Source organism: Chaetodon auriga, chromosome 17 (genome assembly GCF_051107435.1).
Source record: "Chaetodon auriga isolate fChaAug3 chromosome 17, fChaAug3.hap1, whole genome shotgun sequence".
In the NCBI taxonomy this organism is placed as follows: domain Eukaryota; kingdom Metazoa; phylum Chordata; class Actinopteri; order Chaetodontiformes; family Chaetodontidae; genus Chaetodon; species Chaetodon auriga.
The window spans coordinates 12239692-12260384 of NC_135090.1; the positions used below are offsets into that span (position 1 = coordinate 12239692).

General features: G+C 43.4%; 3 protein-coding genes across 4 annotated transcripts; 1 reads left to right on the top strand and 2 right to left on the bottom strand.

Moving 5' to 3' along the window:
• Positions 1-1288: 1288 nt before the first annotated feature.
• Positions 1289-9240, bottom strand: nkain1 (sodium/potassium transporting ATPase interacting 1). The gene is made up of 8 exons (XM_076754293.1): positions 9042-9240; positions 8461-8835; positions 7376-7513; positions 7207-7287; positions 6131-6328; positions 5823-5883; positions 4227-4308; positions 1289-3176 (listed from the first exon to the last, which is right to left on the bottom strand). The coding sequence occupies exons 2-8, from the start codon at positions 8512-8514 to the stop codon at positions 3167-3169; spliced, it is 624 nt and encodes a 207-aa protein (XP_076610408.1). The 5' UTR covers positions 8515-8835; positions 9042-9240; the 3' UTR covers positions 1289-3166.
• A 1656-nt stretch (positions 9241-10896) lies between these two features.
• Positions 10897-16643, bottom strand: snrnp40 (small nuclear ribonucleoprotein 40 (U5)). Its single transcript, XM_076754290.1, has 10 exons — positions 16404-16643; positions 15596-15725; positions 15377-15470; positions 14873-15038; positions 14544-14666; positions 13235-13355; positions 13060-13142; positions 11943-12004; positions 11373-11476; positions 10897-11265 (listed from the first exon to the last, which is right to left on the bottom strand). The coding sequence occupies exons 1-10, from the start codon at positions 16512-16514 to the stop codon at positions 11216-11218; spliced, it is 1044 nt and encodes a 347-aa protein (XP_076610405.1). The 5' UTR covers positions 16515-16643; the 3' UTR covers positions 10897-11215.
• Positions 16644-16701: 58 nt separating this feature from the next.
• On the top strand, positions 16702-20486 carry zcchc17 (zinc finger, CCHC domain containing 17). 2 transcript variants are annotated; one of them, XM_076754291.1, is made up of 7 exons: positions 16702-16767; positions 17522-17700; positions 18458-18558; positions 18663-18754; positions 18841-18941; positions 19046-19188; positions 19539-20486. In XM_076754291.1, exons 2-7 carry the CDS (start codon positions 17562-17564, stop codon positions 19707-19709), a joined length of 747 nt encoding a protein of 248 aa, XP_076610406.1. In that variant the 5' UTR covers positions 16702-16767; positions 17522-17561; the 3' UTR covers positions 19710-20486. The 2 variants fall into 2 exon arrangements, with proteins under 2 accessions (XP_076610406.1, XP_076610407.1); XM_076754292.1 differs by having other exon boundaries at positions 16705-16767; positions 17530-17700.
• Positions 20487-20693: the final 207 nt, after the last annotated feature.

Sequence of the window (20693 nt, forward strand, 5' to 3'; positions counted from 1 at the left end):
TATTTATAGTTAACCATGTGACATGTGTGGTACATACTCTGAAAAAGAAGAACACTGTAAAATATAACGTAATTATCTTTTATTATAGGGGGATATTACGTTATCTCGCTGGGAAGGACTGTACACAATGTTCCGGGGTCTCTTCAGTAACGGGGTGCGCCACACGGTCAGCGGGTGTGAGGCTGCCGGACGCTCCGTTACACCTCCGGAATGTAAGTGGACGGTGTGAAAAGGGGAGCGTGTGGCCCACAGAACAAAAATACCCCTCTGGCTTTTTGGAAATGTGCCGGTGGCGACCCCAGGGCTGCAGACTGGAGTGAAGACTGTCCCAAACCGGCGTGTGAATGACGTAATGCAACTAGAATATGGAAGCCCTTCAAGAAAGTCCATAGTAGCTTAATCACGTGGAGATTTTTAAGATAAGCAGCTATTAAATATGCTTGTGCGGTCCAGTCATACTGAATTAAATAGCACACCTATAAAACATGCCTAAAAAGTCATTTTAATAGAAAGTTCTCAAACACATTTGCAATGTATAAAATAATAGGTCACAAATCTACAGCATGGAACTTCCATATGTTCCTGTTAGTCTTTTGTTGTTGTTGTTGTTGTTGTTGTTGTTGTTTTGTCTATATGTCTGTTTTCATTTTTATTTGATGTATTGTGTAATGTTGACAGATTTTTTTCTTTGTTGGCAGAAAGAGATGCTTAAAACTAATTTTAACGAGTTAAACTTTTATGACTACACCTATAACCCTGCAACTGTGACTGAAATATGACATTGTACACTATAACACTTTATATATATGCACTGATAACTACTTTCTGTAAAAATCAAAGTCACTTTATTAATGCTACGGAGCTATTTCCGTCATAGTGGATGATCTTGAGTTTGACAGGTTTTCATAGTGGAATATCAACTTTGTACCATTCAAATTAAAATTCATGAAAATGTCACAGTGAGCCCACTCGTTAGCACTACAGGCATCAAATGAGTCCCTTCATGGATACCATAGTGCTATTTTTGTAATGTTGGGCTGTCTCTTCATAAAATGCCTCACATTATTTTGGCAAATCAAATCCTCACTGTGCAATATCAGCTCACGGGCATGCTTTATTTGTAGCCTATAATCTTCTAAACCAATCTGGCAAAAATGTAATTTTGTGACCCATAATCCAGATATTAATATATAATGTAATCAAAGCCAGGAAAAGCAATCATTTTATTGACCCTGAAGTCACTCTCGGTTATACAAATGTGTGTTTACAGATGACAACAGAAGTCATGTTTAATGTAGAAAGTGTATTTTTATTATTTCAAACTTCACCTTACACCCTATTGAGTCTTCACCTCATACCTGCCTCACTCCTTCCCTCTTCCTGTCTCCAATTACTTCTACAAAAACTACTCAGAGCATGTCACTGCGTTTGTTCATGACATATTTTCCTCTTCTTTATCGCCATGCTCCTGTGGAGATGGGCAAATGAGCTGCAGAGAAAGCTAGTGAGAAAGATGTCGGGGAGGATTAGCTGCCAATAGGTTAGAAGAGGGCAGCATGAGGATACCCAAAAAAGAGAGAACAAGAGAAACAGGTATGAAGAAAGACTGTGATGTGTACCCATCTCCCCCAGCCCTACCCCCCCTAATGCAACCCCCTCTTTCTAAATGGAACCAACAAAACAATCATTGGCTGGTTATTTACATGCACAGTATCCCAACTGCTTCCCACCCCACCCCCCACCCCACCCCCCAAAGACACACTAATGCCTGATCCCAAAGCCATCCGCAACCCTAATCAACAGCATTACAAGTACAGTAGGATGAATTTATTTTCCCGAAAACAAAATATCCTGGCGATGGACGTTTGACTTGATTTTTGTTGTAACCCAGAAATTTAAAGCATGAGTCTGGTGATATTTTATAGTTTTCTTATTGTCAACAAAACACATGGAAAGACCAAAACCGACAACCCTCCCAGCAAGCCTGATATGGTGTGTTCCTCTGCGAAATCCACCATTGTCCAAAAGTTTTTAAAAAAAACACGTCATTGACTGGGTGTGACGTTCCTTCATTATGACGAACACGGCGACTGTAGTTTATTTTGAGATGATCCCACATACGCCGTCCTGCTGCTGTAAATACTCATTAGTGCAGCACATGCACAGCTGAAAATAGCCCCCAAAATAGTGCAGTTTGAGAGATATTTAAATATAACAGTGTCGAGTTGTTTTAAGAAATAATTTAGCCTTTTTTAAGAATGTAAGCACGCTTCCACGACCCCTTTATTTTAAGATTTAGGTCACTTGGAACAAAAGTATTGAGATGGATGAGCGCATTGTTGGTTTTGGTCAGTAATAAAATATACAAAATATTGCCAGCCTGATCCTCTAAGAAGTTCATCCTTTCTGCTCCACCAGCTCTGTGTTACTACCTCAGCAGGCCAGAGCTGTAATGTAAAACGCTCGAATGTCAACAGTGGTGTTAACAGCATTGGAGGAGAGGAAAGACGGCTTTGGGAAGGGGAATCGTAAGACTGCTCTAGTTTGACGTCACCACATTCTAAAACGACAACAGGTACGAGCTGTGCCTCTTTTTATTCGTTATGTGACCCCACCCCCACACACACACACACACGCATGAGAACCCCCTCCCAAAAAAAAAAAAAAAAAAAATGCACAGGGACACACCAAGAGTCCAGGGTGCAACCACGAAGCACCAGCTAGTCCCGTGGAGTTACGCAATCTCTACCTCTCACACACACACACACACACACACACACACACACACACACACACACACACACATACATACACTTGTGGGAGTGTTGAGAGCTGGCAGTTAAGTGAAGTGTGTCATCGGTGATTTGACAGAGGTTTCCCCAGCTCTTGTTCTCTGTATCTCTCCTCCTCCTTCATCTTCATCTCATCACACCACCTGGCATGCTGGTTCTTCCCTGAGCTCTGTACATTCTATTCAGGGCCGTATTTCTCTTTCTCGGACACAAGCACACATGCACACACGCACAGACGTCTCTCCTTCTGGGTGGGGTAAGTCCATTCCTTGGGTAAACTGTGACACACAGAGTGAGTGTAATCAAGGCAACCGCCACTTTCCATCCACAGTGACACTGTCAGGGTTTGGCCTGAAGGGGGGCGCTACCAACTGTTAACCAGCCCTGGGAATGAGAGGGGATGAGATTAGGGGAATTCATCAGTGATTACATGTACAAAAAGACAATATTCCAGCTAAGCGATTTACATGGTTAATGAAAATGAATATTCCACCAATTTTCATGCAGCCGTACATACTCAGATTAGCGAACGCCACTTCCTTGAAAAGGCCGGTGTTGAAATATTTGTGCATATAAAAAAAGAAAACCTGATGATCTCCAAGTCTTCTCTGAATGTTTAAAAGGAGGTGTGTTTCTCCTTCAGACTAGAAATGTTTGCTTTTCTTTCGTGCATGCATCTCTACCCCAATCTCGCAGACTGTTTGCCAGGCAATGCACAGAGCTGACTGTAAACAGGCAAGAGGCCTTGCGTCGCAAACCGTGACTGACACGCGTATTCTGAATGTGCTGTATTCCAAAGACTTCTAAAAACAACATCAGCATATCCTACATTATTCATTTGGAATAAGACTGGATTCAGAAAATCCAACCAGAAGATGCTATTTACATAACCCGTCTCATGTTCAGAATATTGTCATATTCAGAATGATAGTGGAATATTAGTGTGAAGTCAGTGTTACAGTACAGTTTATACACTTTGCTATGATTACATGAAAGAGGCACTCCATTGATTTTACACATGGAGCTTGGTTTACTGGTCACGAAGACCTGAGAAAACAGTTGCACATTGTCTTCTTTGGCTCTGCAGGGAAATTTCCAAAGTCTGAATGATGTCATATGAGCCAAGATAACCCCAATGACATCATCAGGGTTATTTTAGGCTTGAGACTTAACATTTTAACAGGAATCATGCATTACAAACCAAAGATGCGAAGCTTTAAAGATGCTGTTGAGTTGCATCATGGGAAATGTAGGATGCAGCATTTCCAGTGCCCGACCCACACAAGAGGCCAAAAGTTAGGTAATCTCAGCCTCAATCTTTTCCTGTGAGGTCCCACACTTTTTAATATGAACACTAAATCACTGGAGTACCCCCATGTTCAACAATGAGACCAAAAAGAGGAAGACACTGATGAATATGCATTTGTCACTCACGTGTAAAGAGGCTGCAGCTGCAGATGAGAGGACTTCTGAGGAGGCTGGTAGCCATATGAGTCAAAGCCACCAATGAAATCAACTTCAGGAGAGAGAGAAAGGAGAGATGACATCATTCCACTTTCCCTTAAATCTGTATCTTTTTTTTTTTTAACCAAGTTTTGCCTTTCAAGATCAGATTCTCTTTTGACATGAAAATCTATTAAGGCATCAGATGGTATGACGGTGCTCTCAGAATACCTTTATAACACCCACTGTGGCATCAGACTCTGCAGAGATGCACTGATACATCTTCTATCTCACTGCCTCTATGTCACTGATACATTGTTCTACTCTTTCTCAATCGATTCAGAGGAACAAACTTATGTGGTGCCAGCTGAAAAAGAAAACAGTCCAACCCTGATTGTCTACATCAGCGGAGACACAGACAACAAGTTAGGGATCTGTTTTCTCAAGAGGCAACATCTGACATTTCAATGAAATTTGGTATATTCAGGTGTATATATTGAGTTCAGTTTGAGTTAGAAACATATTGTGGTACATATAAACCCGATTCCAAAAGAAGTGTAGAGAAAGACATACATGAATGCATTAATTTGCTAATTGTTTTTGACACAGACTCAACTGAAAACAGTGCAAAGACAATAGATTTAATAGGCTACCTCATCAGCTTCATTGATTTTTTAAATATATGCTTATATGCTGAGTTGGGACAGGAGAAACTTAAGGGTGGGGAAGTTGTGGGATGCTCCAAAAACACCTGTCTGGAACATTCCACAGGTAAACAGGTTCAGTGGTAACAGGTGATAGGATCATGATTGGGTATAGAAGGGGCATCCTGGAAAGGCTCAACCGTTCACAAGAGAGGATGGAGAGAGGTTCACCACTTTGTGAACACATGATTATATATATATATATATATAGGTGTTACACAGCATCCAGAGAGCCCTGACAAGTTTTCTTTTTAGCTATTAAATGTCCTGCTCAGTACATACTTTGGCCACAATTCTAATGGATGCTTGTTAAAAATGTTTCTGATAATGGTACTGGCGAGAAAATCCCAGTACCAGTTGGAATATATGATCAGTGCATCAAAATCAGTTATATTAGATGTCATTGTTATTTCATCAACACTATGTTATGCACATAGCATGCTGTTACTACAGTGTGACACTTTCTTTGACGCCAACTCAACCTTTTGGTGTCCTACTGTAACTCCAGGACTTAATTTCCTCCGCTGAGTGAGAGTGAAACACTCACGAGAGGCATGTAAGGAGCAGTACTAGTCAGAAACACAGATGGCACACCCAAACCGGCAGACAAGCACTGGCCAGCAGACACACGGACACTCTGACAGTGGGAATATTCCGGCAGACTTCTTTAATACTCCCCACAGATGGAGCGCTCAGATCACCCAGAGGGAATCCTCTGCGGTGATACTGCTCAGCATGAGTCAGGCAGGAGAAAACAATGAGCGCTCACATCCAAAGCCCTGGATCGCTAACACAGGAGCCCTCTCCACGGTATGACATAAGTAAATCTAATCTGCCCAACAAGGTTATGGGGGAGGATCAACAAGAAGACAAAAGCACTCACAGCTGTCCTCGTCATCCTGGAAGACTTTGCTCACGTAGCAGGCGTACACAAAGCCAAAGAGCTGTTGGAGAAGAGATGGTCAGAAATTAGGTGACTGTTGTTGTACAGGCTGAGTCACTGCTGGCGCATCAGTGTGTGTCCTGTGTCTCATAGAACAGGTTTCAACACAAAGTTCAGGGCCAGCAAACTAAAAGGCAAAACAATGTTTTGTAACAGTGTAACAAACACAATGCATGATCATTTGTGTGTGTGTGTGTGTGTGTGTGTGTGTGAGTGTGAGTGTGTGAGTGAGTGTGTTAGATACGTACAGCCAATAGGATCTGAATAGCTGAACTCAGCACCTCTATGTACTGGTAGTCAAGGAGACACCCGGACACGGTGATGACATGGTGGTCATCAGGGGCCATGTGAGAGTCTAGCACCGGCGTTACCAGGCAACCAGGACCATGTTCCATCCACCACGAGCGATGAAGGGATGTGTTGAAAGTCATGAGAAAGTCCCTGTCCTGAACACACACACACATGCACAAAAGTGGGGCGATTAGTCTCATTGCTGATTTCTCAGTCGATTATGTGTTCGATTTACCGGTTAGTCTACAAAAAGTCAGAAAATAGTGACGAATGTTCAGCGCAAGCACAATGAGACAGTTTACAATGACAGAAACAATCATATAACACAGAGAGCAGAGGGAACAGCAACATCCTCAGACTTAAGAGGCTGGAACCAGAGAATATTTGACTTTTTTGCATGACGCATGACCATAACCATGGGTTCCCAACCTGGGGGTCAGGACCCCACTTAGGGGTCACAAATGTAAATCTCGGGGGCCGCCAGGCAAGATGGTTAAACAGATAAGAAAGTCGAAAAAACGGGGTTCTGCTATACAACAGTAGGGCTCAATCTTTCACATTTGTGCATTGTTCGTATGAATCACAGGGTAATTTTACATCTTAAAGGAGTGAAATACGGCGGACTCCGTGGAAGAGAGACATAAAGAGCTCATTCTAAGGTAATGAAAACACGACTTATACACTAATGAAAACATACTTGTGAATATTATAAGACAGCTCTTCTATTCTGCAAATAGATCCGCCTCAAATTTCACACACTGGTCCTTTGAGATATTTAAAAACATTCAAATGAAACGAGTGGAGAGAGAATAATCACTCCAAGGATAAACTGGTAACAACATGCAGACTGTCACAAGATGTTGCAAACAGACAGAAGTTTGGGAACCAGTGAATTAAACAATTAACTGTCAAGGTGTAACTCAACACAGCAACGAATCTTACTAAAGACAGAAGGAGAAAGAGTCTAATTAGAGTAAAAATCAGTCGTTAAGGGCATCACACACAACCACAAGTATAAACACAGAGAACTTACCTGAGACAGGTTTCCAACCTCCAGGTAGAAGCAGATAATGAATGAGTTCCAACCCACCCAAAGGACCAGCCATACTGCATACTGCCAAACACATACAGAGATCAATTTCTGCACACATGCATGCTTTATCAGTTCAAAGTGAACAGGAGCTGCTGGGGGATATACTCACAAAGATGAGGTATCTGAAGCGAAACTGCACGGTGCCGAACATGCCCAGGATGACAGCCATGATGTGCAGGAAGTTGGCCAAGATGGGAGCCCATTGGTAGCCCAGGAAATCAAACACCTGCCTCTGAAGGGCTGCCACCTAGGGGATGGGGGAGGGGGTCACACACACACACACACACACACACATACAGTCAGGGAAAAGACAAATTCATACTAACACACACCACTGAGGACATATGCAAATACAACACACACAGAAACACAGCACACACAAGTAATCATGGTTTCGAACACACACACACACACACACACACACACACACACACAGTGACAGGGACACATACACAGGTCTGCCGCAGTTGTTTCCATGGTAACTGCCTGGAGCACCAGCCAGTCCAGTGACTGTAAAAGAGGAGCACCCCCCGAAAAGCTCCCCCAAACTAATGAGAATCTATGAGCCGGATCCCCCTACCACACGTCAACTCACGGGCCCTGTAAACAATAGCCGGGACAACAAGCCCTCACACTGCTGCTGTCCATGCCTGCACCATACTCACTACAGGAGCAGCTGATACCGACTCATATTACACACTTATTACATTTTAGAGGAATAGTCTTGAGCTATTTGTAGGCACAGGGAAGAGCTAACTTTAACTCCAGAATGGAGACCAGATGGTGAACAGGGCCTCCTTGTCCCCCTTGTGCTTAACATTCTCATGGTTTTGCCAGAATGGGGCTATCACCCCTCTCTCTACAGACATTGCAGACCACCCTGACACCAAAGCGCCCCCCTGACGGCTCCCACTGCTTCAAAGACACACACACACACACACACACACCCTCGTCTGTAATGTGGCATGGCACTCTGGCAGCTGCAGCTCAAAGCTTTTTTAGTGTGACTGTACACAGAGGCTGGACAAAAATGTCTGATTACAGTGTGCGTGTCTGTAGCACGCTGCTCTAATTATATCTTCATGTCGAGTGTGTGCAGGCAGCTTTGGCCGCGCACAAACACACACACACACACACACACACACACACACACACACACACACACACACACACATACAGTACATACACACTCACCAACTGCAGTGAACATATCACAAGCAGCGTGCATCTCCCCTCGCACTTCCCCATCTTGGAGGGCTCAGGACGCGGCTTGGAGCCGCGGAGGCTCCGGGGGAACGACGGGTCCCCGGTCAGATCCAGACTGCCTGGCCGTCTCAGCTCACACCATTACCGGCTGAATTCCCCCAAGGCCGCCGCCTCCTCCTGTAACGCTGGTCTGGCGCTTGCACTCACAGTGAGTGACCCATCTTTGCCGCTGCTTTTGTCGGTAAATACCAATCGTGGGGTGGTTTTCAGGAAGGAGAGGGGGAAGGTGGAGGGGGGGCGTCCACTTCACGCCGGCCTGCTGCGGTCCGACCACCACCGACAACCGAATCACCTCGGCCACACCTTCCGGAGAGGGGACACACAAAGACACAAAGAAAGACGGAAAGCTGTCATAATCTGCCCCCGGCTACAGACAGAAATGAGCATCATATGATACCGAATCACACGGGGGCGGTGGGGAGGAGGGGACCGACCCCGCAGTGTTACTACGGCTAACGTTTGGCTACATGCAAACCGCTACGGACACAAAGCAGCCCGCTGTGACTCACGGTTTTCTAGGAACGGGAGGGTCCTCGTTCCCCACGACCCCCGTCGTCCCGATCTTCTTCTCCTCTGACTACTCGGGCAAAGCAGTCAAGTTAACGGGCGGATCCGCTCACCAGTATCGGGGTCTGGACTCCTTCGCTCCGTCTCGCAGCGTCTTTTGTCAACAATCGGTGCCGGGGCGGGCGCAGGAGGAGCCGGGGGAGAGAGAGAGAGAGGGAGAGGGAGAGACGAGGGGGTGGGGGCTCTCAGTCACCGCGACCCCCTCGAGGAGGAGCTGCATGGATTCTGCAGCCCCGCGTGCGTGCGCGCGGCCGAGCAGCAGCCCCGCGAGGCGGTCGGAAGGAGCACAAAAGAAACGGGGGCTCGCGGTGTTGGAAGAGGAGGCTCAGCCAGCCGAGGAGAGAGCGCTGCGACCCGCGGCCATTCAGAGCGGAAATAAACACAATTAACAGCCTTGTTTCATCTCTTCGCCGCATCAGGAGCAGTGACACAGTGTAACAAAGTGAGCTTCACATCAGTCCAGTCAGCTTTCACTGATGGAAAGCAGATAATGACAGCGTAAGTGGTTATCGCAGGGCCATATGACAATCAATGACAAACACAACCATTGCATGTTAGATCAGTTTACTACAACCGAATCTGCTCCTCGAATAAAGGTGATAGAACAAGCACGTTCACCTTGAACTGTACGGTGACAGCACGGTATCTGTTTCCCCTTTTATCGTGTTTTAAATGCATTTCTTATTTCTGATCACCTCATGTAAATCCCTCTGAATTCTCTTTTTGAGCTTGCCTCGCCTCACTGCAGAGCAAAACTCAAGCATGTTTCATCTTAATAGATGAAGTGACCCGAAATCAAAGCCCTACTTAGCAAAGTAAACCCGTGTTCATTGTGTAATTAGACTGGAGAAGAAAAAAACACTTGCAGTCACATGCCAGTAATTCATATAGTGCTAATTAAACTGACCCGATTAGACTAATCCAGAGGTTGAAAAAGCTCAAGTCCTGCACTTAAAGAGGCAAGATGGAAAAAGACACACCAATAAAACCGTTAAGACATAAATGCCTAAAAACATTTTTTTCGTCATGTTCTTAAATGAATTTTTATCCGTTTTCATGTCCATTCTGTCTTTTCTATGTGAAGCACTATGTGATTTCTTTGTTATAAAGCACTTTGAGCTGCAATTCTTATAAGAAAGGTGCTATGCAAAGTGTTTTTATTATCATCATTATATTAAAAAAGTAATCTCAATTAAATTAAATTATCGAGAATTTTTTTTGGGGGGGGGGGGGGGCAAGGTAGATAAAAACAATAAAAAACATAATTAAATGATAAGTGCAATAATAGTGCATCATTTTCTCCCAGAAGCTTGGATCTCCTTCGGGTGAGACAACACCAGAGAAGATGGTCCAGATAGGCTGAGATGAGTTTAGTTTTCATTGTGATTTGTTGTCTGAAAAATGCTAAAAAGGCTGATTTTACTGTTCACCTGGACAGTTCTGCTCAATCAATTCCTGTTTTGCACAATCATATTCCCATAAATACAAATAACTGCGAGGGTCAGGGCAGATCTGGACTTCCTGTCCTCACTTAACTTCCACAGAGCCAGTCCTTTCTTACATTTCGCCTCAGCGTTTGCATCAAAGCTTGTATGTATTAATGTGTCCACCTGTAACAAGCACTCCATAACCTGCTGCTTAGTTTGAACTGCACCTCTTGACCAAAGTAAATAGTAAACACAACTGTCGTATAATGTGGTAGAATCATAAGTACAATGTTTTCTCTGAAAGCGGATGGATGTTTTTATCTGCATATGAACAACGAAGTGCCACAGTAACAAAAGAATCCACAAAGTCTTTTTTTACAGAATACAGAAGTTTATTAAAAAGAAAGAAATCAGAATAAAAAAGCAAGTCATTGCGGAAGTTGTTGTGACTGAGCGTAATAAACTTCAAACACATGTCCTGAGGTTGTTCTGTGACAAGCTGGAGCACATGAAATTACAGACTAACCCACTGTTGAACACCACCCATAGGCAGGACACACACAATCTCGCGCGCACACGCACGCACGCACGCACACACGCGTACACACACACACACACACACACACACACACACACACACACACACACACACACACACACACACACACACACACACACACACACACACGCTACTGAATTTCTCCCATGTAGAGTCGTTTATCACTGGAGCCAGACAGCACTGTGGAGGGACAAAGAGGAAAAGCTTAATGTTATTATATATAACATGAACTATTCCATTCTTCTTGTACATATAACAGTGTGCACTAAAGCCGTTGTTGCACTCACCTATAGGCTCCTCCGGGTGGAAGGCCACTTCATTGACAGAGCCGGCGTGGCCCGGCAGCTTGTACAGGATCCTACGTGATGTGGTGTCCCAGATATACACAAATCTATAAACACAGACGAAGAGAATAGCTGGAGTGACTGGAGACGATGCAAAGCTGAGACACATGAGACTTTTTGTTGTGATACATTTTGTGCTCTGTTTTTTTTTTTTTCAAGTTATTCTGTTTTTGGTGGATTATGATAGAAAATCAATCGAAAGAGGTAAAATGCATCGAGATTACAGCGAGCTCGCAACTTAAGAGGGATACATGTTTAGAAAGGGGGACTTCTGTGATAAAATACTTTCTAACTAAAGTATTAAAGCATTAAAAATCTGCACACAAACTCAGTGGGTTAAAGGAATGTTTCGTTCTTAAAATGCATGTTTAATTCAACAAATTAGGTTATGATGAATATGTACAGTATATGAGTGTGTATATAGGGATACTTGTACATTTGTTTACATGTTGGTATGAGGTCTCAATTTAAGAATATGAAAGTTTGTTTTTTACGTGTTTTGTTGCCTCTCACCTGTCAGCTGAGCCTGCAGCAATCTTACTGCCGTCAGTCGACCAGGAGCACCTCAGCAAATTCTGAGAGACGGGTGCAGATAGTTAGAAACCGCATTAGCAACACGACACAGGAAAGATGAACTCCTTTATTAGAACAGACAGCAGAGAGTGAGGGGAGGATGAAAGGCACGCAACCGCAGTCGAAAACAGGCGTAAACACCACCAGCAGGACTGCAGCTGTTCGTCACTTATGGAAAAAGGCATTGGCTGTATCAGTTCACAGGATGAAGGCACCAAGTGATGATGACTACATGTGAAGGAGTGACATGTTTTGATGTGGTTTTAGGAAAAGGGAATCTGTGACACAACGACAAGCTGCAAGTCCAAGATTCCAACCTGGTCTCATTCGCACAGCGTCAAATACAGACGCTTCTGATCTCCTGGGTGAAAGTCACACATTTGTTTGACCCATCCATCCACCCCACCTTCCTCCATTTGCAGACTTTGTTTGTATACATCATCTTGCTGAGTGAGGATGGGCTTCTAGTGGAGTTAGGGGGAAGCCCGGTGTGTCTCATACAGATGCTAAAGGGTACCTTGTGCGTCCGTATGAGACAAAGCGTCTGTATTTGACACTCTGGGAAAGACACCAGACACAAATTTCTTTGTGGTGAGCCTAAATGTGTCTCTTCAGGTTTGTTGTATTTTTACCAGCTATTTCATGGCCACATCGCTTCCCTTCTAATAAAGCAATCTATTCAGTAGCTCTCGCCCTCATTGTAACAAAAATGGGCCCAAATATCACCTCATTTCTTTCTCCCGAGCTCTGCTGCTGTCATTGTTAACTATAATTTACTTTTTGTAAATCAGTTGATGAAAATGACTCCGAGCTCTGACTGTGCTCATTGTGTGTTGCCGCTGTAGTCCTGATGAGACGCATGCAGCACATTAAATGGAAGTGCTGCTTGAAGAAAAAATAACAATGCCGCACGTTCAAGTAGTCTCAGTGTTCAATGATGTCGATGCCGTCTCGCCATCGTCGTGCCGAAAAAAGCTTGCTGACGAACATATTTCATTACAGTTTCGTTAGTGACATTAACACTAACTACAACAAGGGGCAGAGAGTTATTTGTTACCTTTTCAAAGTTGTGAACGTTGCCCTGGAAAATCTTCACACATCTCTCCTTGGGTGCGAAAGGCCGAACATCCCAAATACGCACTACAGAGATACACACAAGGATTCAGTCATAAAAGGTAAAGAAGACAGAAAGGGCAATTTTTATTCTCTAAACATGCACACAAACATCCTACCTGTGTTGTCCATGGAGTTTGAGAGAAGGTAAGATCCCTCAGAGCTCAGGCTGAGTCCGGTCACTGAGTCACCATGGCCGTGCATATTGTAAATGAGCTTGTTCTGCCTCAGGTCCCACACCTGCACAACACACACACAGACACACGAAAAAACAGCTTTCGACAGGGTTTATACAAAAGGACAGACAGTATGTAGGCCTACATGTGAAGAGCAAAGAGTAGGCTCGAGCAGAATCCACGGGCCGAGAGGAAGCTGTCATGATTGCAGTTGGAGCTCAGGGGAAAAACAAAAAAACCATGTTCTAACAGCACACGAACAACACGACACATCAAAAATCACAAAGGGGCCTGCAGCAACATCTGTGGAAGAGGTAGGTAGCAGAATGAGGACAAAACACCAGTGTTACTCTTCAACATCCTTATAAAAGATGCAAGAGTGAGGAGGATGTAGCAGCCAATTCACCATTTTATGGGATTAGCAGAACCCGAGGGAGGCATCTGCACAGCACACTTGACAATGGGCTAAATACTGTGCTTAAGAACCAATATGTTTCAACAACACATATTAGTGTGTGGCTTTTTAATGACTGAACTCATCGCCTCCACAAACATGTGTGAGCAGTGCTTTGTTCCTGCTGCTATCACAGAGTTTAATATCCACAGTAGTTCTTGTAAGCCGTAAGAAAAGCTGCCGGCACTGTTTGTAATAATCTAATTTGTCTTTATCCTCACTGCTGTGGGTTTTTTTTTTTACTCTTTTAAAATAACTTCCATGGTCATAACTGTGATACTTTTTTTTGTGTGTGGGTGTAAGTGGATTAGAGGAGGGTGTATTTTTTTAGCCAGTGAGGGCGGGTAATTACGGAAATAAATAAACACTAATGGTGGGAAAACATACACAGCACAAGATCCCGAGACTTCTGCTGGTGTTGTTTCTTTTACTGTTTGCTTACTTCATGTATTTTTGTACCGCTTCTTTGGTTTTTGACCAAATACATTTCATTTTTTGGACAATGCTGGCAGTCATGGCCGACCAGAGCCACTTCCCCCGTGCTGTCAACATCAAAACATTTTGGTGTACAGCCTCTACCCAGCACAACTGGGGTCTGCCTCTCTTGAGCCATGTATTATATTTGTTTTTCAAAAGCCATACATTATTAAACACACACTTCTCTTATATTGTTGCAGGTAAGAAAATTGCTAGTGCCTGTCAAATTTACATGCTTGTTAGACATTCCAGCCACAGCTAGATGGATACACCGCTGTGTATCACATGATACTCAACGGTCAAGGTGGTAGAGCACAGTACCTTGATGTCATTGTCGATGCCTCCTGACAGGATCTGGTCGCTGGTGTCATTGAATGTCACAGCCAGCACCTGGTAGGTGTTCTGGAAAGTGTGGATCGCCCCTTTCTTACGAATGTCCCACAGCTACGAAGGACAAGACAAGAGCCTGATCAGACCAACAACTGGAGTGTTTGAAATCAATCAGTAACAAGATACTCGTTTTACAAAACACTGTCTATTATTGACACTAGTGAGTGTGTTGAACCCAGTGATCTATGATCATAAATTCAATTAACATCATGCCACATCAACACAGGTCAGTTAATTTAATGATCAGCTGGAAATCTCACCTTGACCGTCCCGTCATCGCTGCCGGTGCAGATGAGCTGAGGCCCTCGGCGGGCCGGGTAGCAGGTGTTAACGAAGGAGGTGTGGCCCTTCAGGCGCTTGACCCTCTCGCCCGTTTCACTGTCCCACACACCGACGGTCTTGTCTGTGCTCGCCGAAAACAGCATGCTGAAATGCAGTGAGAAGACACAGATGGTCAACCTTTTCAAGACACTAAGACTCTAAACATTTCAAGGATTGTGTTACTAATAATTTACTTGTTTGAATATAATTGAACACAAACTGCATACAGATTGCTACCTCTAAATACACTCACACTCTACCCATGGATTCACCCTTGTGACAAGCTCCAACACCAAAATAACACAAATACATTTTTTAAAGTATTGACTCATTGAATCAAGAACAAACCACCTTCCATTTGTTCACTCATTACGGCAAGTTTACTCTTTACACTTAATTAATACAGTTCATTTCATATCGGAGTACACCAACGATGTTCATACCTGCCGTCTGTGTTGTAGTGCAGCTCCATCACTGCTCCACTGTGGCCCTTCAGAGTGGCATAATTGTCACAATCTCCATACACATTCCACATCACTGCAGCAAAGAAACACAGTGTTCAGGTTATTCACAGAATCTGGGAGCATGAATACATTTTAACAAGGATGTGTGAGCTGCAGGATTGTCCACTGTTTGCATCAGTTCAACTGTTAATGTCTTACATATGAGTCTGTCAAATCCTGAGGAGGCCAGCGTGGCTCCGTTGGGGTGAAACTTGCAGCAGTAGACCTCGCCCTCGTGGCCAGACATCAGCATAATGGGGGCCTGCAGGCTGGAGCTGCGTGGGGGGCCCTATGGGAGACACATCACAGGTCATAGTGGCTGTCTGACTCTCTGGTCAGGGCTGAGTGAATTGTTAAATGTATGTATGCATTAGAGCAATTACAATAAAGCCATGCAAAACTAAATAAAATACTTTTTAAAACTGTTTCAACAAAATTGAACATTATAAACTATTACAAGAGTGCTGTATTTGGTAGCATCCATTTTAGCTAGATGTACCTAATAACCTGGCAACTGAGTGTGTAGCACAATACCAAGAGGACCTTCTCTCAACATCATAAGTGTGTCACACATTTGGTCTAATATCCATTTGTTGTTCGTTACACTGGACTGCAAACCGCGTTTTCGAGTCTTGCAGAAATAATGTGAAATGCCAAATTCCCAGCAGATAATCACCATTATAGACAGAAAGTCTAAAGATCACGGCATTTTCCGGTCCTAGCTGAGCATAGCTGAATGTGAATTCAACACATCACATTATTTCCAGCTTTTGAGTTAACGTTGTTATTTTCTATTCCTGCTTATCCGTTTAGCTGGTAACCTAGTCATGTTTAAGCACCTAAAACATTATGTAGTCCAACTGGAACACTGGGTAATGGCGTTGGGTAAATGTGTTGTTATGAATCACGGTGTATGTACTTTTCTAGTCACCAGTATACACAGATCATAGAGTAGTACTCTCCGTACCATGGCCACGAGTTGCTGAGACTGCGCCGCCGCCACCAGCTCCGTCCGGGGCCGCTTCACGGCGGCAGGAACCACCGCCATGTCCGCCACTCTCTTCTTAGGTTCAATCATCGCGGCTAAGTGAACAAAAAACAGCAAAAGTGATGAATATTAAAGCTATAATTTACAAAAATGAATGGACGTCTTTCATACAAGAACGGCTAACGACTCAACACCAACGAAGAATACAGGAGGAGTACTTCCGTTGGGTATGAGGCGAGTGATTGGTCGAGGTTAGCACCGACTACAATGATTGGTTACATGTGTTGTTGATGCGCGTATGTGCACCGGATGTAAAATTGAAGCAACTTTGCTAAAGCGAAAGGTAACAATATATTTTTGAAATATATTTTCTCCCAAATGAACGCTACACTATGTATTGTCTGTATATATTCTTATGCATGGTTTTGATTGTTTTTATTGGGTTAACTAGGTTAGATAGGTAGAGGACGATGATTTACTGGAGCTAGCTAACGTTAGCTTCACTGCTACTTCAAACAAAGCCAATCTGTTACAGCAGATTTGTTTTTTATTCTCTATGAAAGAGCTTCTGTTCAGGTTTTAGTCTCTGCCTCTCTTACGCATCAAGTCACACGAACCAGCAATTATTTTATCCCTACGTGAGGACTCAGTCGCACCTGAGCAAGAATAAAATTAAATAGAGCTAAAATATTGTTGAAGAGACGAGAGATTACAGTAGTTTGGCGTTCCAACAGGAATTTAACTGTGCCAACCACTGGAAATTAACTATTTGTTAAACTAAGCTAAACTACACGCTGTTTAGGTGTATTTATGGTCAGCAGGTCTTTATATCCACCCTTTTTAATCTCACCTTAGCCAAATGCACGTACATACACAACACATACATTAAAAACAAATAAATCAACGTAGAGAAATCGTGACTCAAAGTAGACACTGATGTTACATGTCTTTTCTGCAACTGTTGCCCCTGTTACACCTGATATTTGAAGTCATCTACAGAATTTCCTTTGGACGAAAACGGCCTTTAATGTCAGCCTAAAAAACAGGACTTTCTATTCTATTTTTATGATACTGCAATTGATATGTTTCATTATCAGTTTTCTAGATTGATACCTGTGGTGCATCTCAGCAGTGACCATGTCCGACAGTGATGACCCAGCAAAAGAGCCCGCTGGCCTGGATGGTCTGCCACCAATGTACAGCATTGCTAAGGGAGAGGTGGTCTCTGTGCAGGTCTATGGAGCCTTTGTCAGACTGCCAGGATACAAGAAGGAAGGTTGGTTAAATGGTTGGATGATTATGAGTTTTGTTTTGTCATTGTTTTTGTTTAAGGGACAGGAAGGTAGCCAGCATCCTACAATTTGAGGACATGACACAGCATGTATCAGGCGATGTGAAGGAGAAAATATTACAGTGCAATCACATATTTTTTATAAGTAGCACAACCATTGTTAAGATTAATTTTGTGTGTACCTACACAATGGCTTCATGGTAAAGAAATTGATGAAGCCTCATATCTATATTTACACTAGGGTTAGTTTTTTGATGATGCTGTGTTGAGGCACAATTGTCTTAGACCTGCATGTCAAACACCAGCTGCCTATTTTCACCACTGGAGGGCGAACTGAGCAAAGTTTAGCGGGATGGACTCAGCATCTGAAGCACGGTGTTCAAATCCTGACATTTGTGTTGTTTTGTTTTGTTTTGTTTGGCTACAAAAAAAAATCAGATCTAAATGTTATTTCATTTAAGTTATACAGGGTTAAATTGGGAGGAAGTGATGGGAATTTAGAATGTATGTGACATGAAAACACACATTAATTAATGTAACTAATTCTAATTAATTGTCTGACAACAGCATTTAAGTCTTAAAGATTTCTAATCAGAAAACAGAATGTTTGAATCTCGATGACGTTCAGGCATATGTTTCATCATGACCAAAGCAAAGTTACATTTATGTGTCTAAATCCTTCTGCTCAGCATTTTATCTACTCTTTAGGATGATTTCTGTACTTTCTTCCTGACACATACAGGCCTGGTACATGTGAGTGAGATGTCAGCCTCACGGGTTGAGAATGCCTCAGAGATTGTTGATGTGGGGGAGCAGGTGTGGATTAAAGTCATTGGGAGAGAGGTAACCACACACACACACACACACACACACAAACACACACACACACACACAATAGTGTTTGTAAAGTTAGCATGATGACTGAAGGTATGTCCCCTGTCTCCCAGATCCAGGGTGACAAGGTGAAGTTGTCCTTCTCAATGAAAGCTGTCAATCAGGGAACAGGGCGGGACTTGGACCCAAACAATGTCATGGCAGAGTAAGTGCTTATTTTTTATTTTGTGTGTGTCTCTGTATGGGTGTCTGGACAGGTGAGGGTCAGTATTGTCTGTGTGTGATTTGAAGGCAGGATTCAAGGCGACGTAGCAAGTTCAGAGATCACACAGGCAACAGGATCACACTGGAGGCTGTACTCAACACAACATGCTCAAAGTGCGGCTGCAAGGGTACGACAACATAGTCATATCTTAAAAGAACAGCACACAGAGGCTGACTTTGTTTCTGACAACTTTCTACAGCATCAGTTCTAATGAATCAACACTTTTCTCAGGTCACTTTACAAAGGACTGTTTCTCAGCACCGGGTTTGCAGTACGCTCTCTTGCCTGAAGATGGTGATGAAGAGCCGCAACAGCAGCAGACCTCCGCGGTTGCACCACAGCGAAACTCAGACAAAAAGAAGAAGAAAAAGAAGGTGAATATGTGATTTCTTGCATGGCTCTCACTTCATTTTTTCCGGTTCTCCTCCACCTTCCTTTTTGTGTCTGTGAGTCATCTGATGCAACAACCCACAAGTCTCAGTATGACAGTTGCTCCATGGTTGCTTACACCGTGAGACACAAGACAGTTTCATCGGAACTGTCACAAGTGATGTTTGAAAGAATGCAGTGTGGCTTTGTGCAGATATAATGAAAAATAATTGTTTAGTGATTGGATTTTCAAGTCTATAAACTGTTGTCTGCTACATATTTCTGCATTGGCATTGTTCAGATTCCTGTAACTGCCACAGAAACCAAGTTCTCCTCTTGTATGTTCATCCCCCAGGAGAAGAAAATGAAGAAGAAGAGGAAGAGGGAAAGGAAGGAGTCAGAGAGCGACAGCAGCAGCAGCAGTAGTGAATGCAAATCCAAGAGGAGGCGCCGTGACCATTCTTCTGACAGAGAGGACAAAAAGAAGAAAAAGCACAAGAAACATAAATCACACAAACACAGCTGAGACAGCCACAGACAGCTCAGACACACATCTACAGTCACACACACACACACACATATCAGACACACGTAAAAAGGAGAAGTGGGTAGCAACAGACGGAGTGACTGACGTCCAGCTGTCTGTCTTTTAATAAAAGCTTATTATAGAAAGAATCATACGTTTAAGGAAAGTTTTGCTTACTGTCCCTGCATATCATTGGACGCACATTGAGACCTCCTATGAAGCTTCAAAAATCAAAATGGGTCAAGAGGGAAAGTCCTGCAAACAAAAATCAGGTGATGAGCCCACTTGTCCTAAAGTAACCCCTGGCACCCCACTCAGAGGGAGAAGATTACACGTCACATGTAACCAGATAGGTGTAAGCAATATGGCAGCAAGTTGCTGTCCCTCTTGAAATCCAGATATTGTTTACACCTATCCAATATCTTATGCTCTGGGAAATTCACTAAGTAGAAATGAAGACAGTAAAGCTGAGGCTTTGAGGGGGGTGATGTGAAAATGCTGGCACAGAGAAAGCCACACACACACACACACACACACTGGCACATACAGTATAGGAAGTAGTAAAACACAAACAGGATATGTAACACAGCACGAGTGAGCATGACAGGAAGCTCAAGCTTCAGTGATATCCTGAAGTTGTCTGCCGCTAATTGTGCGTTTGTGGGTACATACACGTGTGTCCTTGTGTATCTTGCCAGCAGGGGACTGCTCACTGTACACACAACCCTTTTCCTGCATGTCAACTCTCTGCTCCATTAAAGATGTTTTTATTTGTAACATACCTCTTGATGTCTTTGTTCTTGGACCTTGTGCTCATGATGTTGTTGGTCAAAGTAAGTCTCTGGGGGACTGAAACACACAGAGAAATTCTCAGGTTGAGTCTGGGGTCATATCAGATTAATGTTTTCAAGTGAGGTAAGGGGTCTCAGGCGAGGACTGATGGATTTACACAACATGAACTGTCAGTTGGGTCATGTCCCATGA